Raw genomic sequence first — 25922 nt, forward strand, 5'->3', positions numbered from 1 at the left:
TGATTGATGCACAATTTATGTACAACACAAGACATTTGAGATAGAACCTATGTGGTGAGTCCTACTTACATGAATTCTATCTTATATATCTTGTGTTGTGTAAAACTGTTCTGCAATAATATTTTTCCTTTAATATATACGTGGCCTTAATTTAATCACCAAGGCAATTCGGATATTTATTCAATATTCAAACCGGGTTTTTATTCAAAAACCTGAAATCCGGATCCAAGTTGAATAAAACCCGGTTGGCACTTGAATTTAGTTTGAATGAAGTTTGAATTTCAAGGTGAGTGGTTGACGCGTTAATTCCAAGCTGGCAGAAATCAGACTTTATGGGGACTAAAACTCGAATAGCAAAGTAGCAATAGAGGATTCAATTACCTAGAAACTAGTATGGTAGCGTTGCAAGTAGCCTTCTTCGAGATCAACATGTTTCAACCCTCTCCTCACATGGCTATGATGCACCAAATTCCTGCAAAATTCCATTTTCCTTTTTGCCTTCTTTTCCCATCAAGTTACAGCACACAAGGACAAGAAAGTTAAAAAGTAACTGAAAATTCTACTATATATATATATTTCAAAGAAAAATAGGAAAATGCGGCCACCACCTCCCAAAGGGATGGCTGCCCCCTATATTTTCTTTCTTTTTTCTTTTTTTTTTTAAATAAGAATAAGAATAAAAATGAAAATAAAAATATAATTTTACTTTTTTTATTTTTATTTTTTAATTTTTAATTTTTTTGTTATTTTTTTTATTATTAGTTTTATTATTTTTTTTATTATTAGTTTTATGCATAACTTTTGATATAAACTGATCATTTTCAATCATTTCCTACTATTAAAAAACATTTTTTTTCAATTTCTAAAAATTAACACTTATTTTCATAACACCAATCATTATACACAACTTTTCATACAATCCAATAATTTCTAACCACTTTCTACCATTATAAAACATTTTTTTTCAATTGTCCAAATTCAATACCCAAACATATATTCAAAAAGAATCTGAATTATACTCAACATCCAAACATATTTTCATTACCTTAAGATTCGTAATCAGATTCAAAATATTATTCAAATTTGAATTATTCATACCCAAACGCATATTATACACGTTTTAGGAATATACGAGAAAGAGAGAGGCAGTAGAGAGAGAGAGAGACGAGAGAGAGGATTTAATTTTCTTAAACGGCGTCAAGCTTAAAACGTCATTCTTTTGTGTTTTTTAAGTGAAAACGTCACCGTTTAAAGTACAGAACCTGTCCAAGACAATAATGGCGGATCCGTTATCTTCACCGTCCCAGCTAACACAGTAACACGCACTCCAGCATGCGTCACTTCACTGTCCAAGACAATGATTAGACCTCTTCAACCACTCCACTGCCCAATATCTTGAGGAGAAATGCTCCCATTTCTCACCAACAAAACCGTCCACTGCTCAAGGCCTGCTCCTTCGACAACCTTCCTCGTTAACCCTTCACAGAGCTCTGACTCACATAAGACCTGTGACACACAGAGAGAGAAAGAGATGGAAAGGCAAGGAAAGAGACGTCGCCGGGTGGTGCTAGTCCCATGGCCGTTCCAAGGCCACATAAACCCAATCCTTCAGTTGGGCAGCATCCTCCACTCCAATGGCTTCTCCGTCACAGTTGTTCACACCCAATACAACCCCCCCGACCCTTCAAGCCACCCCGATTTCAGCTTTCTTTCCTTGCCAGATACCTCATCTGACTACAACGTCTTAACTGGCGACGCATTAGATTTTGTATTGCAGCTTAATGCCAAATGCAAAGCTCGTTCCCGAGAATGTTTGGCTGAAGTGATGAGGCAACAGGGCTCCGACAATGGAATCGCCTGCATTATCTACGATGAGTACATGTTCTTGTCTGAAGAAACGGCAAAGGATCTCAATCTTCCAAGCATCATCTTACGCACATCTACTGCTTCCAATTTTCTTGCTCGTACTGCCCTTATCCAACTCAAGACAGAAGGCCACATTCCCTTCCCAGGTATATATATATATTCACACCCTCCTAACGGATAAACATTAGGCCTCTGTTTTTGCTGATTTTAGTTGGAAAAGAAGAAGATGGAAGATCTGAATCTTCCCAGCATCATTCTCTTGCCATAGCTGTCCTGCAAAAGAAAAAGATGGAAGATCTGAATCTTCCAGCATCATTCTCTTGCCATAGCTGTCCTGCAAAAGAAAAAGATGCACGCCAACCTGTTTCTTTTTTTCTTTTTCTTTTTTATCCCAAAAGTTGAAAATGAGGTAAATTATAGATTTAGAATCAAGACTCAAGAATTCTGCTCTAATATCTAATAAAAAAATTGTGAATTTGATATTTAATTACTATTAAGTGAGAGAAAAGAGAAAGACCACACCCCTTGCGGTACACATAAATTTTCTTCATATGTTGAATGATCATAGCCCATGGAACTAATTCACTAATATTCAAACTTTTCTGAATTACAGAATCTAGGTCACAGGATCCAGTTCCAAAGCTTTATCCACTCAGGTTCAAGGATCTACCTTTCTCCATTTTTGCAAATTTAGAGAACTTTTTGCAAATAGTGAGTAAAACTTCTAACAGCAAAACATCTTCAGCCATCATTCATAATACAATTAACTGCCTTGAAAATTCATCATTGGCAAAGATTCAACAGCAATGTCAAATTCCTATCTTCCCAATAGGCCCTATGCATAAGATTGCCTCGGCCTCCTCTAGCAGCTTATCGGAAGAGGACAGTAGCTGCTTGGCTTGGCTTCATAAGCAAAGTTGTAACTCAGTTATTTATGTAAGCTTGGGAACCATAGCATTCATGGATGTCAAAGAGCTTGTTGAGATGGCTTGGGGCCTAACGAACAGCCGGCAACCTTTCTTGTGGGTGGTTCGACCGGGCTCAGTTCACGGTGCGGAATGGATTGAGGTATTGCCCAAAAGTTTGAAAGAAAACATTGAAGAGAGGGGTTATATTGTGAAATGGGCACCCCAAAAGAAAGTTCTGGCACACAATGCAGTGGGAGGATTTTTGAGCCATTGTGGATGGAATTCAACGCTGGAGAGTATTTGCGAAGGAGTTCCAATGATATGCAGACCGTGTTTCGAGGACCAGAGAGTAAATGCAAGGTATGTGAGCCACGTATGGAATGTAGGCCTAGAATTAGAGAGTGAGTTGGAGAGAGGTGAGATAGAGAGAACTATAAGAAGACTTATGGTGGATGAAGAAGGGAAAGAGATGCGGAAGAGGGGGAAGAATTTGAAGGAGAGAATTGAATTTTGCATTAAAGAAGGTGGTTCCTCTAATAACTCCTTGAACAAGCTGATAGAGATGATCATGTCATTTTAATACCATTGATGGTTTGAACAAAACTAGACTTCGTGAAAGCCCACAATTATTCTCGAATTTGCGAGAGAGTTTGTTATTATTATCCGGTTAGAGTGGCAATTTTTATTATTATTATTATTGTCTTTATTCTTTTCTAGGTAAGAATGGTTGATGGATGGTAATTAATTTTTCATAATTATGTTACGACAAATTAAAATAGGTTTCAAGATGAGAACATAGGACTAGGATTGGCAATTCAAACCCTTAATGAGATGAGGTTCGCTTAACAGTGCGTATTCGAAGAGCTCGAGACCTAACAATTTCAATGCCCTGCAACACAATCAATCCGCCCCAATCAAAAAGGAATTATTGCATTTCAAGGAGACTAAAAGCCCAAGTGTCGCACCCACATAAATTCAAGTCAAGATTAAAACAAATAAATGGATGTGGTAGTGACAGTTTTAAAGTCGACATACGTTGACTATGTTTTCCCAGAGGACTATGAATGAAGCCAATTATTCCCATTACTAGCAACATAATCTTTCCTGATGGAGAGAGATATGGAGAAGCAATGGCAGAGACACCAGAGACTGGTGCTGGTTCCGTGTCCATTCCAAGGCCATATAAATATGATGCTTCAATTGGGGTCTATTCTTCATTCAAGGGGCTTCTCCATCACAATCGCTCACACCCAACTCAACTTTCCCAGCACATCAATTCACCCCGATTTCAATTTCCTACCCGTAGCAGACGGCTTCTCTGATCATTCATAGATGTGATATTATTGGGTTTCTACAGCAACTGCAAGCTTCACTTCAGGAGTCACTGGCATGGCCCTAATGATGGAAACAGAGGAGCATCATGATGAGATTGCCTGCATCATATATGATGAATACTTGTATTTTGCAGAAGCAGTGGCAATGCTACCAATGCTTTGACTTACACCGCAATTCCTCAACTCCTAAAAGATGGTTGCATTTCTATGCAAGGTATGTAATGGTTGCATTTCTATGCTGTCATAACTGTAGTGATTCCATCTATATGAACTTATTATAATTATGGAATTATTGTTTATAAAAATAGCTGAGAAATCGGGATCTCTTGGAGTTCTTTGTCTGAATTCCAGAAAATGAAAGGAGGATATAGGGTCTAAAGTGTCCAGGTAAGTAGAGCCCGCACTTTGAGCTGTTTAGAAACTGTCTGGACATCTGGTTCAGCATCCCTTTATCTCCTGCTCGAATATCAAGGAATTCAGGCAGAAAATCGGGATCCGTGCTCAACATAGCTGAAGTTAACACCAGCACAATCTCGAATGATTAAGAGTAATCTTTAGATGCAGATCCTATATTGCTGGAAGTAGCACCGGGGCTTCAACCTCTCAGATTCAAGGATCTACCAATTTCAAAAATATAGAGTACTTACTGCAGCTAATAATAGCTAAAGCATGTGAGACAAGAACGTCTTCAGCCATCATTTGGAACACCATGGACTGCCTTGAACGAAGATCACTGGTACGGCTCCAGCAGCAATGCCAAGTTCCATTTTTTGCAATTGGCCCTTTCCAAAAAATAGCTCCATCAGTACCCAGCAGCTTACTGGAAGAGGACACTAGCTGCATCACACGGCTTGATAAGCAAACGTACACATGACTCTATCATCTATGTAAGTTTAGGGAGCATACCATCCATGGACAAGAAAGAGCTAGCAGAAATGGCATGGGGTCTGGCCAGCAGCAAGCAACCTTTCCTGTGGGTGGTTCGGAACGGAAAGAATCACTGCCAGAAGGTTTCAAAGAAGCCGTTGGAGGAAGGAGTAGCATTATGAAATGAGCAGCCCAAAAAAAAAAGAGTTTTTCATACAAATTCTTTATGCTTTTTACGTGTGGGTGGTTAAGTTCTTTACTTTTCATGTTATGCTACGTGGGTAGTTTCCTTGTTATGGGTGGTTTCCTTGATCTTTTACGTAGGTTATTATCTTTAGTAAGAACGGTATAAGATAAAGTGTCGACATTATTGTGTCTTGTGGTTTGTCTCCTATTCAAAATGAGTTAATTATTTATTTAGTTCTTTTTAATTAGTCGTGGTTCCTATCAGAAATATACTTGCTACACCAAAATTAGGCGCAAAGAACCAACAAGTCAAACAACCAACTCATCCGACATGGACATGGTATTTTTTATTTTTCAAACTGTCTGCAATCTTTTTATGTCCTTGAGAAGATTCACTGAGAGAGCGGGTCCTTGTAAAATACAACCAACTACACAAGGGTCATTATTACTATTAGGTTCAAGCACCAAACCAACTACTGTCAGTTTCTAGGAAAAGGGAATCAAACCAGAGACGCAACTTTCGAATCTGCCTTCGTCGTCATTGCATACGCTATCAAGATTCAGACTTGCCATGTTTTATTCAACTCTAAACTCTCTGCCTGCGAGAAAGAGAGTGAAATAGAAAGGCTTGTTTGGCAAATACATGTATAGAATAGAACAGAGTAGTGAGTTGTTAGTTTTGAAATTAGTAAAAAATGATGATGTGATATAAAATAAAAAGAATTTGTATAAAAAAGTAAAAAAGTTTTGTATTGTAGTGAATTTTTTTATTTGAATAATAATAATAAATTATTGATGTGATATAAAAAGTGAAAATGTTTTAATATTGATTGATGGTAGAAAATATAAAAAATTGAAAAAGAAAAAAAAGAAAAAAGGACGTGCACAGTAACATCATTATGCTGTTCTGTTCCGTAAGTTATCAAACAATGCCAGAGAGACAGAGAGAGGCAAACGGGAGAGAGCAAGAGAAAGAGAGACGAAAGGGAGAGTGACACGAGAGAGAAGATTTAATTTTCTTAAACAGCGTCAAATAGAAAGTTTGATTTAATTTTTTGTCAAGCTTAAAACGTCACCCTTTTGTGTTTTTTGAACTTAAAACGTCACCGTTTTAAAGTACAGCACATGTCCAAGACAATCATGGTGGATCCGTTATCTTCACCTTCCCAGCTAAGAGCACTAGCAGCAGACACCCAACCATTTTCCCTAATTTATGAAAAATTTAGGGAACCAAACCACTTTTTGATTCCCTATAAAAAAACATCTCACAATAGATTCCCTTCATTTTCCTTATATCAATTAAATATTATTTTTTACTCTTATTTTATTCTTTTTTTTTTATTCATTTATTTTCTTCTCTTGCTCTCTCGTCTTCTCCGAATCTCCGGCACACTCCACAGAACCCGTATCTTCCGTTTCTCTTTCTGAATCCAAAAGCATAAAATGGATGAAATCCAATAGTCACTGTCGTCGATCGCAGTGCAGGCTGTGGATGAAATCCCACGCGACGAAGTCGATCGCAGTGCAGGGCGTGGATGAAATCCAATAGTCACTGTCGTCGGCGTCTCTCTCCGGTGACGAGCAGCAGAGCGGCAATAGGGCCAACTCGACCATCCGGATCACCTTGGCTCGGCCTGAGGACGAATTCTGCAACATCCTCCTCAACCACACCTCTCCGATCGAGCCAGACTCCACCGCCACTTCCGCCGATCCCAGCTCCTCCAGTCTCTCCTTTACTGGCACTCCCTCTGCAAAGCTCGACGACCTCGACGATGACCATCTGAGCGAGGAAGATGAGAAAGTGATTACTGATTGGAACGTGAAGGAGAGAGGAGAGAAAGAGCTGTTTTTTTTTATTATTAAAAAATATGATTGGGAAGCTACAGTGCTTCCCAATAGCTACAGTGCTTCCCAATGGTAGTCCCCTAAAGTAGAGTAACTGTTGTAACTTGATTTTTTGTAACTTTTTTTAAATTTTTTTTATTTTAGGAAATAGAACTACTTATAAGACATCTGCCACTAGTAATCGGATCAGGATTCCCTCAAATTTTTTGAGGGGATCCCCTAAACCCTAAACCCTAGTAATCTAACACAGTAACACGCACTCCAGCATGCGTCACTTCACTGTCCAAGACAATGATTAGACCTCTTCAACCACTCCACTGCCCAATATCTTGAACAGAAATGCTCCCTCTACCAACAAAACCGTCCACTGCTCAAGGCCTGCTCCTTCGACAACCTTCCTCGATAACCCTTCACAGAGCTCTGACTCACATAAGACCTGTGACACAGAGAGAGAGAAAGAGATGGAAAGGCAAGGAAAGAGACGTCTCCGGGTGGTGCTAGTCCCATGGCCGTTCCAAGGCCACATAAACCCAATGCTTCAGTTGGGCAGCATACTCCACTCCAATGGCTTCTCCGTCACAGTTGTTCACGCCCAATACAACCCCCCCGACCCTTCAAGCCACCCCGATTTCAGCTTTCTTTCCTTGCCAGATACCTCATCTGACTACAACGTCTTAACTGGCGACACATTAGATTTTGTATTGCAGCTTAATGCCAAATGCAAAGCTCGTTCCCGAGAATGTTTGGCTGAAGTGATGAGGCAACAGGGCTCCGACGATGGAATCGCCTGCATTATCTACGATGAGTACATGTTCTTCTCTGAAGAAACGGCAAAGGATCTGAATCTTCCAAGCATCATCTTACGCACATCTACTGCTTCCAATTTTCTTGCTCGTACTGCCCTTATCCAACTCAAGACAGAAGGCCACATTCCCTTCCCAGGTATATATATATATATATTCACACCCTCCTAACGGATAAACATTAGGCCTCTGTTTTTGCTGATTTTAGTTGGAAAAGAAGAAGATGGAAGATCTGAATCTTCCCAGCATCATTCTCTTGCCATAGCTGTCCTGCAAAAGAAAAAGATGCACGCCAACCTGTTTCTTTTTTTCTTTTTCTTTTTTATCCCAAAAGTTGAAAATGTGGTAAATTATAGATTTAGAATCAAGACTCAAGAATTTTGATCTAATACCAAGTTAAATTATGAGTTATTTTAAAAGTTTAAGCTAATAAAAAAAATTGTGAATTTGATATTTAATTACTATTAAGTGAGAGAAAAGAGAGAGACCACACCCCTTGCGGTACACATAAATTTTCTTCATATGTTGAATGATCATAGCCCATGAAACTAATTCACTAATACTCAAACTTTTCTGAATTACAGAATCTAGGTCACAGGATCCAGTTCCAAAGCTTTATCCACTCAGGTTCAAGGATCTACCTTTCTCCATTTTTACAAATTTAGAGAACTTTTTGCAAATAGTGAGTAAAACTTCTAACAGCAAAACATCTTCAGCCATCATTCATAATACAATTAACTGCCTTGAAAATTCATCATTGGCAAAGATGAAACAGCAATGTCAAATTCCTATCTTCCCAATAGGCCCTATGCATAAGATTGCCTCGGCCTCCTCTAGTAGCTTATCGGAAGAGGACAGTAGCTGCTTGGCTTGGCTTCATAAGCAAAGTTGTAACTCAGTTATTTACGTAAGCTTGGGAACCATAGCATTCATGGACGTCAAAGAGCTTGTTGAGATGGCTTGGGGCCTAATAAACAGCCAGCAACCTTTCTTATGGGTGGTTCGACCGTGCTCCGTTCGCGGTGCGGAATGGATTGAGGTATTGCCCGAAGGTTTGAAAGAAAACATTGACGAGAGGGGTTATATTGTAAAATGGACACCCCAAAAGAAAGTTCTGGCACACAATGCAGTGGGAGGATTTTTGAGCCATTGCGGATGGAATTCAACGCTAGAGAGTATTTGCGAAGGAGTTCCAATGATATGCAGACCGTGTTTCGGGGACCAGAGAGTGAATGCAAGGTATGTGAGCCATGTATGGAATGTAGGCCTGGAATTGGAGAGTGAGTTGGAGAGAGGTGAGATAGAGAGAACTATAAGAAGACTTATGGTGGATGAAGAAGGGAAAGAGATGCGGAAGAGGGGGAAGAATTTGAAGGAGAAAATCGAACTTTGCATTAAAGAAGGTGGTTCCTCTAATAACTCCTTGAACAAGCTGATAGAGATGATCATGTCATTTTAATACCATTGATGCTTTGAACAAAACTTGACTTCTTGAAAGCCCACAATTATTCGCGAATTTGTGCGAGAGTTCGTTATTATTATCTGGTTAGAGTAGCAATTATTATTATTATTATTATTATTATTATTATTATTGTCTTTATTCTTTTATGGGTAAGAATGGTTGATGGATGGTAATTAATTTTTCATAATTATGTTACGACAAAATAGGTTTCAAGATGAGAACATAGGACTAGGATTGGCAATTCAAACCCTTAATGAGATGAGGTTTGCTTAACGGTGCGTATTTGAAGAGCTCGAGTCCTAACAATATCAATGCCTTGCAACACAATCAATCCACTCCAATCAAAAAGGAATTATTGCATTTCAAGGAGACTAAAAGCCCAAGTGTTGCACCCACATAAATTCAAGTCAAGATTAAAACAAATAAATGGATGTGGTAGTGACAGTTTTAATGTCAACATACGTTGACTATGTTTTCCTAGAGGACTATGAATGAAGCCAACTATTCCCATTACTAGCAACATAATCTTTCCTGATGGAGAGAGATATGGAGAAGTAATGGCGGAGACACCACAGACTGTTGCTGGTTCCATGTCCATTCCAAGGCCATATAAATATGATGCTTCAATTGGGGTCTATTCTTCATTCTAAAGGCTTCTCCATCACAATCGCTCACACCCAATTCAACTTTCCCAACACATCAAATCACCCCGATTTCAATTTCCTACCCGTAGCAGACGGCTTATCTGATCGTTCATAGATGTGATATTATTGGGTTTCAACAGCAACTGCAAGCTTCACTTCAGGAGTCACTGGCATGGCCCTAATGATGGAAACAGAGGAGCATCATGATGAGATTGCCTGCATCATATATGATGAATACTTGTATTTTGCAGAAGCAGTGGCAATGCTACCAATTCTCTGACTTACACCGCAATTCCTCAACTCCTAAAAGATGGTTGCATTTCTATGCAAGGTATGTAATGGTTGCATTTCTATGCTGTCATAACTGTAGTGATTCCATCTATATGAACTTATTATAATTATGGAATTATTGTTTATGAAAATAGCTGAGAAATCGGGATCTCTTGGAGTTCTTTGTGTGAATTCCAGAAAATGAGAGGAGGATATAGGGTCTAAAGTGTCCAGGTAAGTAGAGCCCGCACTTTGAGCTGTTTAGAAACTGTCTGGACATCCGGTTTAGCATTCCTTCATCATCTGTTCGAATTTCAAGGAATTCGGGCAGAGAATCGGGATCCGTGCTCAACATAGCTGAAGTTGACACCAGCACAATCTCGAATGATTAAGAGTAATCTTTATATTGCTGGAACTAGCACCAGGGCTTCAACCCCTCAGATTCAAGGATCTACCAATTTCAAAAATATAGAGTACTAACTGCAGCTAATAGCTAAAGCATGTGAGACAAGAACCTCTTCAGCCATCATTTGGAACACCATGGACTGCCTTGAACGAAGATCACTGGTACGGCTCCACCAGCAACGCCAAGTTCCATTTTTTGCAATTGGCCCTTTCCAAAAAATAGCTCCATCAGTACCCAGCAGCTTACTGGAAGAGGACACTAGCTGCATCACACGGCTTGATAAGCAAACGTGCACATGACATCTATGTAAGTTTAGGGAGCATACCATCCATGGACAAGAAAGAGCTAGCAGAAATGGCATGGGGTCTGGCCAGCAGCAAGCAACCTTTCCTGTGGGTGGTTCAGAATGGAAAGAATCACTGCCAGAAGGTTTCAAAGAAGCCGTTGGAGGAAGGAGTTGCATTATGAAATGAGCACCCCAAAAAAAAGAGTTTTTCATACAAATTCTTTATGCTTTTTACGTGTGGGTGGTTAAGTTCTTTACTTTTCATGTTATGCTACGTGGGTAGTTTCCTTGTTATGGGTGGTTTCCTTGATCTTTTACGTAGGTTATTATCTTTAGTAAGAACGGTATAAGATAAAGTGTCGACATTATTGTGTCTTGTGGTTTGTCTCCTATTCAAAATGAGTTAATTATGTATTTAGTTCTTTTTAATTAGTCGTGGTTCCTATCAGAAATATACTTGCTACACCAAAATTAGGCGCAAAGAACCAACAAGTCAAACAACCAATTCATCCGACATGGACATGGTATTTTTTATTTTTCAAACTGTCTGCGCCAAACCAACTACTGTCAGCTTCTAGGAAAAGGGAATCAAACAAGAGACGCGACTTTCGAATCTGCCTTCGTCGTCATTGCATACGCTATCAAGATTCAGACTTGCCATGTTTTATTCAACTCTAAACTCTGTGCCTGCGAGAGAGAGAGACAGAGAGACAGAGAGATGGAAAAGCAAGGAAAGAGACGCCGCCGGGTGGTGCTAGTACCAGCGCCGTTCCAAGGCCACATAAACCCAATGCTTCAGCTGGGCAGCATCCTCCACTCCAATGGCTTCTCCATCACTGTCGTTCACGCCCAATACAACTCCCCCAACCCTTCAATCCACCCCGATTTCAGCTTTCTTCCCTTACCTGATACCTCTTCCGACCACAACATCTTAGCTGGCCATTTACTAGCTTTTGTATTGCAGCTTAATACAAATTGCAAAGCTCGTTTACAGGAATGCTTCGCTCAAGTGATGAGGCAACAGGACTCCGACGATGGATTGATCGCCTGCATTATCTATGATGAATTCATGTACTTCTCTGGAGAAACAGCAGAGGATCTGAATCTTCCAAGCATCATCTTAAGTACAGCTAGTGCTTCCTATTTTATTGCTCGTACTGCCCTTATCCAACTCAAGACAGAAGGCCAAATTCCCTTCCCTGGTATATATATATATTCAAAATAGAAAAGGAGAAAATAACGTATATACATGGTCTGTCTCTATGGACATGCACGGTCATAACGGAAAAACATTAGGCCTCCCTTTTTGCAGATGCTTTTATTTTAATAGAAAGCATAACGTGTGAACTAAGGGAGGGATTGGGGAAGATTGCTCTGATCCTCGCAATCTCTACCTGCGAAAAAGATGCACCCTAACTTTTTTCTTTTGAGATATGATACGCTTATAATTTCTACACAACTTATTTTAAAATTAATCATTAGATATATAGGATATACAGGAAAATAGATCTAATGGCTTGTTTAAAATAAAAAATATTATTAAAATTGTAAACGTATCATATCTCACCACTATCTTCATGACACTAACAATCCATTCTTTTTACAAAGGTTGATCCAAGGATGGAATGATAATGTCATGTTAGCATTGTAGGACAATGATATGATATTAGTGTGGTATATTGCATTACTCATATTTAAATCACTAATTATCCTAAAAGTTAAAATAAAGTAAATTAGAGCTCCAACTCAAGACTTCTACTTTAGTATCAAGTTAAATAACTAGTTATTTCATTAGTTTAAGTTGATAAAGATTTGTTAAATGATCATAGCCAATCAAACTAATCATTCATTTTCTGGATTACAGAATTTCGGTCGAAAGATCTAATTCCGGAGTGTTATCCACTCAGGTTCAAGGATCTGCCTATTTTTAAAAAATTAGAGGACTTTTTGCAACTAGTGAATAAAGCTTCAAACATTAGATCATCTTCGGCCATTATTTATAATACAATTGACTGCCTTGAAAATTCATCATTGGCAAAGATTCAACAGCAATGTCAAGTTCCAATCTTCCCTATAGGCCCAATGCATAGGATTTCCTCGGCCTCCTCTAGCAGCTTATTGGAAGAGGACACTAGCTGCATGGCATGGCTTGATAAGCAAAATTTTAACTCAGTCATTTATGTAAGCTGGGGAAGCCTAGCATTGATGGACGTCAAAGAGCTTGTTGAGATGGGTTGGGGGCTAGTGAATAGTCAACAACCTTTCTTGTGGATGGTTCGGCCAAGCTCCATTCGTGGTGCTGAATGGATTGAGATACTACCCAAAAGTTTAATAGAAAATATTAGCAAAAGAGGTTACATTGTGAAATGGGCACCCCAAAAGGAAGTTCTAGCGCATGGTGCAATAGGAGGGTTTTTGAGCCATTGTGGATGGAATTCAATGCTGGAGAGTATTTGTGAAGGAGTTCCAATAATATGCAGACCATGTTTTGGGGACCAGAGAATGAATGCAAGGTATGTGAGCCATGTATGGAATGTAGGTCTGGAATTGGAGAGTGAGTTGGAGAGAGGTAAGATAGAGAGAGCTATAAGAAGACTTATGGTCGATGAAGAAGGGAAGGAAATGCAGAAAAGGGGCAAGAATTTGAAGGAGAGAGTCGAACTATGCACTAGAAAAGGTGGTTCTTCCAATAGCTCATTGAACAAGCTTATAGAGATGATCATGTCATTTTAATTTCACAAATGATTTGATCAAAACTTCTTTTTTTCTTTTGATCAAGTTTAATTATATATTCAATGTGTTAAACTTGTTGAGGTGCTCCAGTTGATCTATATTTTCTTTCATCTGTAAACCATATAGCTGCTTCTTCAAATACAACTTATTCATCAAATTCTTCGTTATATATCGACTCTCTAATTTATGCTAAATTGACTATGCTTTAATTTTTTCTCCATTAATCACATTGTGAATGACTTCATCTAACAAATTAAGATGAATTGCACTGATAGCCTTTACATTCATCTCTTCGCACTCATTATCGTTAACTTCTAGGGTTTCTTCGCCTTTTCCAACAATGCCTTATATACTCCTTGTTGAATCAAAATATCTTTCATCCTCCTCTATAAAAGAGATAAATTATTCTTCCCATTAAACTTCTCAATTTCATATTTAGTGCTAGCTAGTCATATTTACCATAATCGTCATTTTAAATACAAAACCTTAATTCGGATACCACTTGTTGTACAAAATACCACAATTACGATAAATAAAACAAATTAAACATAAACACAGGAACACTAAAATCATTTACCTAGTTTTCTCAATACGAGGCAATTCACTATTAATGATGGAATATAAAATAGTAAAAAGAAAAGCATTCTAAACTACTCAAAACCCTAATACACCAAAATATCACTATCACACAAAAAGAAAACTAAAGGAAATACAAGAATACAAACAGCTCGTCTCTCTGTTCTTTCTCTTGTTTTTCTTTGCTACGGTGTTTCTCTCTTGTTTTTTATCTTTTTTTTCCTTTTCTTTTTTTTTTTTTTTTTTTAATTTTTTTTTTTCTTTTATTTTTTTTTTTTTTTTTTTTTTTTTTCTCACTCTTTCATTCTGTTAAAAAACTAAAAGATCTCTTTTATAAGAGTCTAAGTCGGCCACTTTAAATCCAAACAGGAAAAAAGATAACTTGAGGCCCCAACGTCTTTATGTGAGAGTTACACCACCGCAACAATCTCTACCTTACCTGAATTTATTATTAGAGTATATTTAAATTATCCTGAAATTAGGAATTTAATGAGAATTATATTGCTTTTGATAAAGATTAAATCACCTTGAATTTAAGGATTCGATTAGGATTATATTTCATCTATCTTTTGTATTGTAAACCTAAGTGAATAAGAGAATAATGTAGTCATTTGAACTTTATCCAAATCTCTTGTCTTTATTTTCTTTTATTTCTGCTATTGCTTTTATATTTTTATATCATTATGACTTTCTTCATGAGAGTATATTTGGATTACCCTGAAGGTTGAGATTTGATGAGAATAGTATTGTCTTTGATAAAGATTAGATTGCCTTAAATTTAGAAACTTAATGAAATTGATCAAACACCCTAAATCAAGGGATTTGATTATGATTATATTTCATCTATAATCTTTTGTATTGTAAACTTATCAAACAATAAGAACATAATGTACTCATTTAGGCTTTATTATGTGGACGTAGATCATAGACCAAACCGCGTAAAATCTCTTATCTCTATTTTATTATTTATGCACTTTATTTTTATTTCATTGTTGTTTTCTTTCATCCATCAATTATAATAATATGAATTTTTTTTCAAATGTCTCAGTTGAAACCCATTAGGACAATCACAGATACCATGAAAGAAATTAATTTCGCTTACAGCTTTGAATTGATTTGGCAAGATACCAAATCATGCTCTGTTTTTCCATTATAGAGAATATTGTACTCATTGATAACTCCTCATATCAGGAAGGTTTGAATTTAAACTATCAAATAAAGCTACTAGTCTAATGTTTGAATATACAAATGTAATCAAATTTCTATCAATAATCATATTTCTATCAATGAGGCACATGGGAAGAAATCAAGTAGGAGACTGCTGCAAGTCTGGTTTATCTGTCAAAAGTCAAAACACATGCAGCCAGCCAAGATTGCCGATTCCAAACGGCAAGCATCCAAAGATTCCAAACCACCAGGGTCACTGTCAGCCTCCAGCACTAAACGACACAAGACTGCCAGGACAAAAGCGATCGAAACAAAAGTTGGCCTAATTTGACTCGTCCAACTCTGAACCTTCGTCAGTGCATACGTTGGACACCACTGAGAAAACTGTTTTATTAAACTCTGTGTGTGTGTGTGTGTGTGTGAGAGAGAGAGAGAGAGAGAGAGAGAGAGAGAGATGGAAAAGGAAGAAAAGAGACGGCTCCGGGTGGTGCTTGTACCGGGGCCGTTCCAAGGCCACATAAACCCAACGCTTCAGCTGGGCAGCATCCTCCGCTCCAATGGCTTCTCCATCACAGTCGTTCACGCCCAATACAGCCCCCCCGACCCTTCAAGCCACCCCGATTTCAGCTTTCTTTCATTGCCAGATACCTCATCTGACTTCAACTTCTTAACTGGCAACGCATTTGATTTTGTATTGCAGCTTAATGCCAAATGCAAAGCTCGTTTCCGAGAATGTTTGGCTGAAGTGATTAGGCAACAGGGCTCCGACGATGAAATTGCCTGCATTATCTACGACGAGTACATGTTCTTCTCTGAAGAAGCGGCAGAGGATCTGAATCTTCCAAGCATCATCTTACGCACATCTAGTGCTTCCAATTTTCTTGCTCGTACTGCCCTTATCCAACTCAAGGCAGAAGGCCATATTCCCTTCCCAGGTATATATATATATATATTCACACCCTCATAACGGATAAACATTAGGCCTCTGTTTTTGCTGATTTTAGTTGGAAAAGAAGATGGAAGATCTGAATCTTCCCAGCATCATTCTCTTGCCATAGCTGTCCTGCAAAAGAAGAAGCTGCCCGCCAACCTGTTTTTTTTTTCTTTTTTTTTTTCTTCTTTTTATCCCAAAAGTTGAAAATGAGGTAAACTATAGATTCAGAATCCAAACTCAAGACTTCTGCTCTAATACCAAATTAAATTTTTAGTTATTCTAAAAGTTTAAGCTAATAAAAAGACAATTGTGAATTTGATATTTAATTACTATCAAGTGAGAGAAAAGAGAAAGACCACACCCCTTGTGGTACACATAAATTTCTTCATATGTTGAATGATCATAGCCCGTGAAACTAATTCACTAATACTCTTAACTTTTCTGGATCACAGAATCTAGGTCACAGGATCCAGTTTCAAAGCTTTATCCACTCAGGTTCAAGGATCTACCTCTCTCCATTTTTTCAAGTTTAGAGAACCTTTTGCAAATAGTGAGTAAAGTTTCTAACAGTAAAACATCTTCGGCCATCATTCATAATACAATTGACTGCCTTGAAAATTCATCGTTGACAAAGATCCAACAGCAATGTCAAATTCCAATCTTCCCAATAGGCCCTATGCATAAGATTGCCTCGGCCTCCTCTAGTAGCTTATTGGAAGAGGACACTAGCTGCTTGGCTTGGCTTCATAAGCAGAGTTGTAACTCAGTCATTTATGTAAGCTTGGGAAGCATAGCATTCATGGACGTCAAAGAGCTTGTTGAGATGGCTTGGGGCCTAGCAAACAGCCAACAACCTTTCTTGTGGGTGATTCGACCGGGCTCAGTTCGTGGTGTGGAATGGATTGAGGTATTGCCCGAAAGTTTAAAAGAAAACATTGACGGGAGGGGTTATATTGTGAAATGGGCACCCCAAAAGAAAGTTCTGGCACACAATGCAGTGGGAGGGTTTTTGAGCCATTGTGGATGGAATTCAACGCTAGAGAGTATTTGCGAAGGAGTTCCAATGATATGCAGACCGTGTTTCGGGGACCAGAGAGTGAATGCAAGGTATGTGAGCCACGTATGGAATGTAGGCTTGGAATTGGAGAGTGAGTTGGAGAGAGGTGAGATAGAGAGAACTGTAAGAAGACTTATGGTGGATGAAGAAGGGAAAGAGATGCGGAAGAGGGGGAAGAATTTGAAGGAGAGAATCGAACTTCGCATTAAAGAAGGTGGTTCCTCTAATAACTCCTTGAACGAGCTGATAGAGATGATCATGTCATTTTAATGCCTTTGATGCTTTGAACAAAACTAGACTTTGTGAAAGCCCACGATTATTCACAAATTTGCGAGAGAGTTCATTATTGTTGAGAGTGGCAATTATTATTATTATTATTATTATTATTATTATATTGTCTTTATTCTTTTCTGGGTAAGAATGGTTGATGGATGTTAATTAATTTTTCATAATTATGTTACGACAAAATAGGTTTCAAGATGAAAACTAGGGGGGGTATTGAGGGAATCGATACCGGTAGAAGGGTTTTCGCCTACCATCCCGATGTTGTCAGTGAAGTCGGTAATTTCACCGACTTCTTTCCGACAACAAATATTTCGTCTGATACCGTTACCGGCACATCGGTGACAGTAACGGTCGGTAATCAGTTAGAAAGAGAAATCTAAGATTCAAACTTGGAGAGAAAGAGAGTTTGTTTTGTCGCCGATCGTTCAAGATGCGCTGGCCACAAAAGAAGAAGGATAAGCTTCAGACTCATAGAGAAAGAGAGTTTTGAGGATGGTAGGTAAAGCTTCAGACAGTGAGAGCTTGGCTACTTAGATTTCATCGAAGATGCAAGCTGATATGTTCTCTAGATCAGCTACCCATTTTCGTCGTTGTATACTAGGTGACTTGCAGTAGAGTTCTATTAAAAAAAAAAAGAGTAAAAAAAGAAGAAGACGTTGTGTAGTGGGTGATTTGCAGTAATGAAGAAGAAGAAAGAGTATAAAAAAAAAAGAGTAAAGAAAGAATAATAATAAAAAGAAAATAATGATGAAACTTGTATTTACTACTGCTCAATCAGTCATAATGAAGAGCAAAGACACTTCACAAATCACGATGTATTTACAGCTCACTTCACCTGGCAGCCTATCATTTCTTTTCTGAGCATTGATGCTACGCCTTACCAGTTACCGAGCTTTAATCCATACCGTCCAATCAATTTTTTTCTTCAATTCCAGCCGTGTGTTTTTGAAATATGGACCACTAGATATTATATGATGTTTCAACTTTTCATGAGCACACTTTTTTAAATAGTATCCAACGACTTAAATGGAATCATCAAATTAGTGATTATCATAAACGGTCAGGATCGCAAGTGGAGCCGATTTGAACTACATATGTGTAGAGGAGAAAAAAAAAATTAAATCCCTTATCATCTAATCATCCTTTCCGTGCCAAATTTCAACCCTTTGATTCAACCCATCACTTCTACTCATTTACGCAACCATCTATTGATCAGTCATGAGCCCCAAACAGTCACAACAGCTTCTCCAATTCATTACTTTCTTCGTCTTCTTCTTCTTCTTATTATTTTTTTTTCTCTTTTTATTGAACTCTACTACAACTCTCTTTCTCTCAGAAATGTCCATAAGCCACCTCTATCCGGATCTTTTTATTGAACTCTACTACAACTCTCTTTCTCTCAAAAATGTCCATAAACCACCTCTATTCGGATCTTTTTACTGAACTCTACTGCAACTCTTTTTCTCTCATAAATGTCCATAAACAACCTCTATTCGGAGCTTCCAAAAACACTCTGGTCGACTCAACTACAACAAATGTGAAATATGCCCAAATACAAGCCGACTCAACTACAAAAATGTCGGTTCGGCTCCATGCGAACCCCCGACTCTTAGAAAATTGTTTTGCCTGCCGACGTCGGTAGGCGAAATATGTACCGCCTACCGGCAGCTGGATCTCGGTCGCGGCGCGGTGACGGCCAATAGGCGGATGAGAACATAGGACTAGGATTGGCAATTCAAACCCTTAATGAGATGAGGTTCACTTAACAGTGCGTATTTGAAGAGCTCCAGATGTAACAATTTCAATGCCTTGCAACACAATCAATCCGCCCCAATTAAAAAGGAATTATTGCGTTTCAAGGAGACTAAAAGCCCAAGTGTTGCACCCACATAAATTCAAGTCAAGATTAAAACAAATAAATGGATGTGGTAGTGACAGTTTTAATGTCGACATACGTTGACTATGTTTTCACAGAGGACTATGAATGAAGCCAACTATTCCCATTACTAGCAACATAATCTTTCCTGATGGAGAGAGATATGGAGAAGCAATGGCAGAGACACCACAGACTGGTGCTGGTTCCATGTCCATTCCAAGGCCATATAAATATGATGCTTCAATTGGGGTGTATTCTTCATTCAAGGGGCTTCTCCATCACAATCGCTCACACCCAATTCAACTTTCCCAACACATCAAATCACCCCGATTTCAATTTCCTACCCGTAGCAGACGGCTTCTCTGATCGTTCATAGATGTGATATTATTGGGTTGCAACAGCAACTGCAATCTTCACTTCAGGAGTCACTGGCATGGCCCTAATGATGGAAACAGAGGAGCATCATGATGAAATTGCCTGCATCATATATGATGAATACTTGTATTTTGCAGAAGCAGTGGCAATGCTACCAATTCTCTGACTTACACCGCAATTCCTCAACTCCTAAAACATGGTTGCATTTCTATGCAAGGTATGTAATGGTTGCATTTCTATGCTGTCATAACTGTAGTGATTCCATCTATATGAACTTATTATAATTATGGAATTATTGTTTATAAAAATAGCTGAGAAATCGGGATCTCTTGGAGTTCTTTGTCTGAATTCCAGAAAATGAGAGGAGGATATAGGGTCTAAAGTGTCCAGGTAAGTAGAGCCCGCACTTTGAGCTGTTTAGAAACTGTCTGGACATCTGGTTCAGCATCCCTTCATCACCTGCTCGAATATCAAGGAATTCAGGCAGAGAATCGGGATCCGTGCTCAACATAGCTGAAGTTAACACCAGCACAATCTCGAATGATTAAGAGTAATCTTTAGATGCAGATTATATTGCTGGAACTAGCACCGGGGCTTCAACCTCTCAGATTCAAGGATCTACCAATTTCAAAAATATAGAGTACTTACTGCAGCTAACAATAGCTAAAGCATGTGAGACAAGAACGTCTTCAGCCATCATTTGGAACACCATGGACTGCCTTGAACGAAGATTACTGGTACGGCTCCACCAGCAACGCCAAGTTCCATTTTTTGCAATTAGCCCTTTCCAAAAAATAGCTCCATCAGTACCCAGCAGCTTACTGGAAGAGGACACTAGCTGCATCACACGGCTTGATAAGCAAACGTACACATGACTCTGTCATCTATGTAAGTTTAGGGAGCATAGCATCCATGGACAAGAAAGAGCTAGCAGAAATGGCATGGGGTCTGGCCAGCAGCAAGCAACCTTTCCTGTGGGTGGTTCGGAATGGAAAGAATCACTGCCAGAAGGTTTCAAAGAAGCCGTTGGAGGAAGGAGTTGCATTATGAAATGAGCACCCCCGAAAAAAAGTGTTTTTCATACAAATTCTTTATGCTTTATATCACATCAATTAATTGAACATAAAAAATTAAAAAAAATCACTTTTCCATACAAATTTTTACTATTACCAAAAAAAATCATTCTAACAATCTTTATCAAACACACACGTTATTTTTTTTACGTGTGGGTGGTTAAGTTCTTTACTTTTCATGTTATGCTACGTGGGTAGTTTCCTTGTTATGGGTGGTTTCCTTGATATTTTACGTAGGTTATTATCTTTAGTAAGAACGGTATAAGATAAAGTGTCCACATTATTGTGTCTTTTGGTATTTTTTATTTTTCAAACTGTCTGCAATCTTTTTATGTCCTTGAGAAGATTCACTGAGAGAGCGGGTCCTTGTAAAATACAACCAACTACCAAACCAACTACTGTCAGCTTCTTGGAAAAGGGAATCAAACAAGAGACGCAACTTTCGAATCTGCCTTCGACGTCATTGCATACGCTATCAAGATTCAGACTTGCCATGTTTTATTCAACTCTAAACTCTGTGCCTGCGAGAGAGAGAGAGACAGAGAGATGGAAAAGCAGGGAAAGAGACGCCGCCGGGTGGTGCTAGTGCCAGCGCCGTTCCAAGGCCACATAAACCCAATGCTTCAGCTGGGCAGCATCCTCCACTCCAATGGCTTCTCCATCACTGTCGTTCACGCCCAATACAACTCCCCCAACCCTTCAATCCACCCCGATTTCAGCTTTCTTCCCTTACCAGATACCTCTTCTGACCACAACATCTTAGCTGGCGATTTAATAGCTTTTGTATTACAGCTTAATACAAATTGCAAAGCTCGTTTACAGGAATGCTTCGCTCAAGTGATGAGGCAACAGGGCCCGGACGATGGAATCGCCTGCGTTGTCCACGATGAGATCATGTACTTTTCGGAAGCAGCGGCAAAGGATCTGAAGCTTCCAAGCATCGTCTTGCGCACAGCTAGTGCTGCCACTTTTCTTGCTCGTAATGCCCTTATCAACCTAAAGGCAGAAGGCCACATTCCCTTCCCAGGTACGGAAAAGAAGAAGATGGGTCAAACTAGTTTATGTTTTTGTTAATTAATTTTCTTTTCTAAGCAAATGAAGAAAGGAGCTGTTTGTCCTTTTAGCTTGCTAGTGGGGAGGAAGTAGGAAGAGCATAAATTTTCTTCTTACTGTTAAACGATCATAGCCCATCAAACTAATCACTTTGGATTACAGAATCAAGGTCGCTGGATTCAGTTCCGGAGCTTATTCCAATCAGGTTCAAGGATCTACCTCTCCCCATTTTCGGAAAATTAGAGGACACTTTGCAACTAGTGAGTAAAGTTGCCAACATTAGAACATCTTTGGCCATCATTTATAATACAATTGACTGTCTTGAAAATTCATCATTGGCAAAACTCCAACAGCAATGTCAAGTTCCATCCTTCCCAATAGGCCCAATGCATAGCTTTGCTCCGGCCTCCTCTACTAGCTTATTGGAGGAGGATAATAGCTGCTTGGCATGGCTTGATCAGCAAAGTTGTAACTCAGTCATTTATGTAAGTTTGGGAAGTATAGCATTCATGGACGTCAAGCAGGTTGTTGAGATGGCTTGGGGGCTAGTGAACAGCCAACAACCTTTTTTATGGGTGGTTCGGCCAGGCTCAATTCGCGGTGCAGAATGGATTGAAATACTGTCCAAAAATTTAAAAGAAAGTATTAGCGAGAGAGGTTACATTGTGAAATGGGCACCCCAAAAAGAAGTATTGGCGCACAGTGCAGTGGGAGGGTTTTTGAGCCATTGTGGATGGAATTCAACACTTGAGAGTATTTGCGAAGGAGTTCCAATGATATGCAGACCGAGTTTCGAGGACCAGAGAGTGAATGCAAGGTATGTAAGCCACGTATGGAATGTAGGTCTAGAATTGGAGAGCGAGTTGGAGAGAGGTGAGATAGAGAGAGTCGTAAGAAGACTTATGGTGGATGAAGAAGGGAAAGATATGCGAAAGAGGGGGAAGAATTTGAAGGAGAGAATCGAACTTTGCATTAAAGAAGGTGGTTCCTCTAATAACTCCTTGAACAAGCTAATAGAGATGATCGTGTCAATTTAATTTCACATATGCTTTGGTCAAAACTTGGATTTTCTTCATTAAAGAAGGTGGTTTCTTTAATAACTCCTTGAACAAGCTGATAGAGATGATCGTATCAATTTAATTTCACATATGCTTTGGTCAAAACTTGGATTTCTTCTTATTATGGAGGGATCATATTTCAAGTCGATGTATGGAAGTTCCAACAAAATCTCCTAATTATATTTATCTGCATTGTGAAGTATGGCACATTAGTTTATCATTCCTTCTCCAATTCCATAGTATTTATTTATATTGTTTATTTAATATGGTAAGTAATAAAAAAAAATGATAGACCTATAACTCTTTTACAACTTGTTAACACTTGTCAGAATGTGATTGGCATGTGTTAATTTTTTTTTTAGTAACTTACGTGGCTTCAATCACATGTAGGCAAGTGTGAGCAAATTGTAAAATAGTTGTAGATATAACATTATTTTAAGTAATGACGACTAATCAAACCAAAGCACAAACACATTTTGATCTAGAGTACTGTCGGAGATACTACAATACCTTACAAACAAACATGGCAGTGACGCGTGGCACTGCCACGGCAACCACTATAAAACTAAACTTACCACGTAGGTCGGCCACCCCCAATGCCGTTCTAAGCAAATCCCCCCACCTGAGTCAACCTAGATCTCATGCCCTGGTGGATTGCCAGAGTATGCATTGGATCCACCGAGCTGTTATATGAAGAACCCATTCCACTACCATGAACATGGGTCTTTGTCCCTTGAAGATGGCCAACCAACCTGTGGTGACCCGAACCTCATCACTTTAGTAACGAGGGCCAAATACACATTACATCATAAACTTATATTATGAACATATCATACCAAAGTTCTATAACTCGCAGCGAAAACATCTTAAGGAATGGAATGTTACGTAACACACAAAGGGATGGGACTTTCTATGAACATGTCATATCAGCTCGACCAACCCTTTTGCTAGATGGATGAAACTTTCTCCCACTAGGGACTTTCTTCCTACTCGTCATTTTCCCTTTTTCTTTATTACCCTTAGTCCCTTACTTCTTTAGTCACACCATGCATTCATGTACATGTTTGTGATGTATGCCATTAAATCATTATTTCCTTTACTTTCATGTTGATGCAACAATTAACATCATTTCTTAAGCGCAATTAATAAAACATATCTCAACACTTGTAAAGTCATAGAATATATTCATAAAACATCTATCATCATAACATACAATCGACCCTATCAACATGTATATTTTCATGCTTTAAAAATAATTTAAAATTGTTTTTTTTTCCTCAGTAAGTAATATTCTTACATTTCTTTAATATAGCTCAAGATTGATCCCTGACTCAAGGCATCACAATGCACAACTGAAATTAGCACATTGCAAGATACATTAACTTCTCGCTACAACTTAATACTTCAACTATAAACAAACTCCCTTAATGCTCATATCCCGTAAGCACTCATTTCCATTCTAACCTTAAGCACATTAAGGGTTTAAGACAACTATATTAACCCATACAACAACCAATTATGCCCAATTTACACACTCAAAAATATATTTGACAGTGGCTCCCAACTACCTTGTATATATTCACTGCTTTATATTCAACAAACTGGGGTGAACTATAACCTAATAGGTGCCTAAGCGTAATCGCCAGTGACAATAATTCCAGTTCTGCATAATACATGACTGTCAAGAAGAAAAGGAATGGGGATAAAAAAACAAGCCTTTATTAACCATAGAGGAACCGAACACAAAAACCAAAAGAGCAAGGACAACCAAGAGGAGCATTGCAACCCTCCTCCGACCGGCATATCGGCAAATAAAGAGGAGAAGCCTTTCCTTCTCCCTTGAACTAGAAAAAAACATCTTCGTAGGCTTTCGCACAAGCATTGGTGTTGCCTGAGTAGCCGGCAAGAAGCCGTTCTGTATCTGTTGTTGCAGTGATCCATAACTCCCCATACGTAAACCCAATGACCCTCCAGTCATTGTACCTCCAAATCCACAACCTTGGGGTTTCATCTCGTTTCTACTCTACAAAAACCTCTCATTCACATAACCCAAGATTGTCTTCCAAAGCTGAATTCCAAAATGCCGCAACCAATTCACCAATCCCACCACCAAATAGTCCACCAATTCAATAAATCTCCAATGTATGACCTCACATTCACAAACCCACAATTCTTTTCCAAGTATACGTTCAAAAGCACCAAGCCACCTTTAAATCAAACCCAACCTCCTCAATGCTAAATTTCAAACATGCAATTAAAACTCCCCAAGCCTTAATCCGCACAAGCTCACCACGAATTGTGTAACGACCCAAGGAAAAGCGCTAGTCACATCTGCGCTATCACCTCAAAAGGATTAGTCAATTTGAAGCTTCCCTAGAATCCATTATAAAGCCCAGTTTCACCTAGTAACTAGGCAATGTGAGACTTAGCACTCATCTATCTTTTATAAATCACTCACTCTATGTGAGTTATTTATCTATTCCCAATATGGGACTGGGGTGTTACAAACTCCTCCCCTTAAACTCCTGACGTCCCCGTCAGAGCAACATCATGCAGTGCTCCAGTACCACATGACCTGGCGTTACTAGGTGGCTCTGATACCATTTGTAACGACCCAAGGAAAAACGCTAGCCACATCTGCGCTATCACCCCAAAAGGACTAGTCAATTTGAAGCTTCCCTAGAATCCATTATAAAGCCCAGTTTCACCTAGTAACTAGGCAATGTAGGACTTAGCACTCATCTATCTTTTATAAACCACTCACTCTATGTGAGTTATTTATCTATTCCCAATATGGGACTGGGGTGTTACAAACTGAATCCCAAAAATTCAGATCCTCTTCTCAGTTTCCACTAAAC

General features: G+C 38.8%; 6 protein-coding genes across 6 annotated transcripts; all 6 read left to right on the top strand.

Moving 5' to 3' along the window:
• Positions 1–1410: 1410 nt before the first annotated feature.
• Positions 1411–20786, top strand: LOC133877594 (UDP-glycosyltransferase 76E2-like). Its single transcript, XM_062315962.1, has 5 exons — positions 1411–2012; positions 2480–4322; positions 10056–10246; positions 19907–20097; positions 20448–20786. The coding sequence occupies exons 1-2, from the start codon at positions 1532–1534 to the stop codon at positions 3352–3354; spliced, it is 1356 nt and encodes a 451-aa protein (XP_062171946.1). The 5' UTR covers positions 1411–1531; the 3' UTR covers positions 3355–4322; positions 10056–10246; positions 19907–20097; positions 20448–20786.
• On the top strand, positions 7359–9291 carry LOC133877595 (UDP-glycosyltransferase 76E2-like). Its single transcript, XM_062315963.1, has 2 exons — positions 7359–7948; positions 8394–9291. The coding sequence occupies exons 1-2, from the start codon at positions 7468–7470 to the stop codon at positions 9266–9268; spliced, it is 1356 nt and encodes a 451-aa protein (XP_062171947.1). The 5' UTR covers positions 7359–7467; the 3' UTR covers positions 9269–9291.
• On the top strand, positions 11452–13735 carry LOC133878279 (UDP-glycosyltransferase 76E2-like). The gene is made up of 2 exons (XM_062316814.1): positions 11452–12079; positions 12742–13735. The coding sequence occupies exons 1-2, from the start codon at positions 11596–11598 to the stop codon at positions 13608–13610; spliced, it is 1353 nt and encodes a 450-aa protein (XP_062172798.1). The 5' UTR covers positions 11452–11595; the 3' UTR covers positions 13611–13735.
• Positions 15765–17697, top strand: LOC133877592 (UDP-glycosyltransferase 76E2-like). The gene is made up of 2 exons (XM_062315960.1): positions 15765–16288; positions 16740–17697. Exons 1-2 carry the CDS (start codon positions 15808–15810, stop codon positions 17612–17614), a joined length of 1356 nt encoding a protein of 451 aa, XP_062171944.1. The 5' UTR covers positions 15765–15807; the 3' UTR covers positions 17615–17697.
• On the top strand, positions 19614–20930 carry LOC133876909 (UDP-glycosyltransferase 76E3-like). Its single transcript, XM_062315139.1, has 4 exons — positions 19614–19756; positions 20018–20097; positions 20448–20617; positions 20679–20930. Exons 1-4 carry the CDS (start codon positions 19614–19616, stop codon positions 20928–20930), a joined length of 645 nt encoding a protein of 214 aa, XP_062171123.1.
• Positions 20931–21304: 374 nt separating this feature from the next.
• Positions 21305–23066, top strand: LOC133877593 (UDP-glycosyltransferase 76E2-like). The gene is made up of 2 exons (XM_062315961.1): positions 21305–21980; positions 22169–23066. Exons 1-2 carry the CDS (start codon positions 21500–21502, stop codon positions 23041–23043), a joined length of 1356 nt encoding a protein of 451 aa, XP_062171945.1. The 5' UTR covers positions 21305–21499; the 3' UTR covers positions 23044–23066.
• The last annotated feature ends 2856 nt before the right edge of the window (positions 23067–25922 follow it).

Source organism: Alnus glutinosa, chromosome 9, assembly GCF_958979055.1.
Source record: "Alnus glutinosa chromosome 9, dhAlnGlut1.1, whole genome shotgun sequence".
In the NCBI taxonomy this organism is placed as follows: Eukaryota; Viridiplantae; Streptophyta; class Magnoliopsida; order Fagales; family Betulaceae; genus Alnus; species Alnus glutinosa.

What these genes read in the sequence shown, in the direction of transcription:
- LOC133877594 (XM_062315962.1), top strand. Translation starts at nt 1,532, where the DNA reads ATGGAAAGGCAAGGAAAGAGACGTCGCCGGGTGGTGCTAGTCCCATGG. An exon ending in AGGCCACATTCCCTTCCCAG is followed by an intron (nt 2,013 to 2,479) that starts GTATATATATAT and finishes TCTGAATTACAG; the next exon opens with AATCTAGGTCACAGGATCCA.
- LOC133877595 (XM_062315963.1), top strand. Translation starts at nt 7,468, where the DNA reads ATGGAAAGGCAAGGAAAGAGACGTCTCCGGGTGGTGCTAGTCCCATGG. An exon ending in AGGCCACATTCCCTTCCCAG is followed by an intron (nt 7,949 to 8,393) that starts GTATATATATAT and finishes TCTGAATTACAG; the next exon opens with AATCTAGGTCACAGGATCCA.
- LOC133878279 (XM_062316814.1), top strand. Translation starts at nt 11,596, where the DNA reads ATGGAAAAGCAAGGAAAGAGACGCCGCCGGGTGGTGCTAGTACCAGCG. An exon ending in AGGCCAAATTCCCTTCCCTG is followed by an intron (nt 12,080 to 12,741) that starts GTATATATATAT and finishes TCTGGATTACAG; the next exon opens with AATTTCGGTCGAAAGATCTA.
- LOC133877592 (XM_062315960.1), top strand. Translation starts at nt 15,808, where the DNA reads ATGGAAAAGGAAGAAAAGAGACGGCTCCGGGTGGTGCTTGTACCGGGG. An exon ending in AGGCCATATTCCCTTCCCAG is followed by an intron (nt 16,289 to 16,739) that starts GTATATATATAT and finishes TCTGGATCACAG; the next exon opens with AATCTAGGTCACAGGATCCA.
- LOC133876909 (XM_062315139.1), top strand. Translation starts at nt 19,614, where the DNA reads ATGAAGCCAACTATTCCCATTACTAGCAACATAATCTTTCCTGATGGA. An exon ending in TATGATGCTTCAATTGGGGT is followed by an intron (nt 19,757 to 20,017) that starts GTATTCTTCATT and finishes TGTATTTTGCAG; the next exon opens with AAGCAGTGGCAATGCTACCA. An exon ending in GCCTTGAACGAAGATTACTG is followed by an intron (nt 20,618 to 20,678) that starts GTACGGCTCCAC and finishes TCCAAAAAATAG; the next exon opens with CTCCATCAGTACCCAGCAGC.
- LOC133877593 (XM_062315961.1), top strand. Translation starts at nt 21,500, where the DNA reads ATGGAAAAGCAGGGAAAGAGACGCCGCCGGGTGGTGCTAGTGCCAGCG. An exon ending in AGGCCACATTCCCTTCCCAG is followed by an intron (nt 21,981 to 22,168) that starts GTACGGAAAAGA and finishes TTTGGATTACAG; the next exon opens with AATCAAGGTCGCTGGATTCA.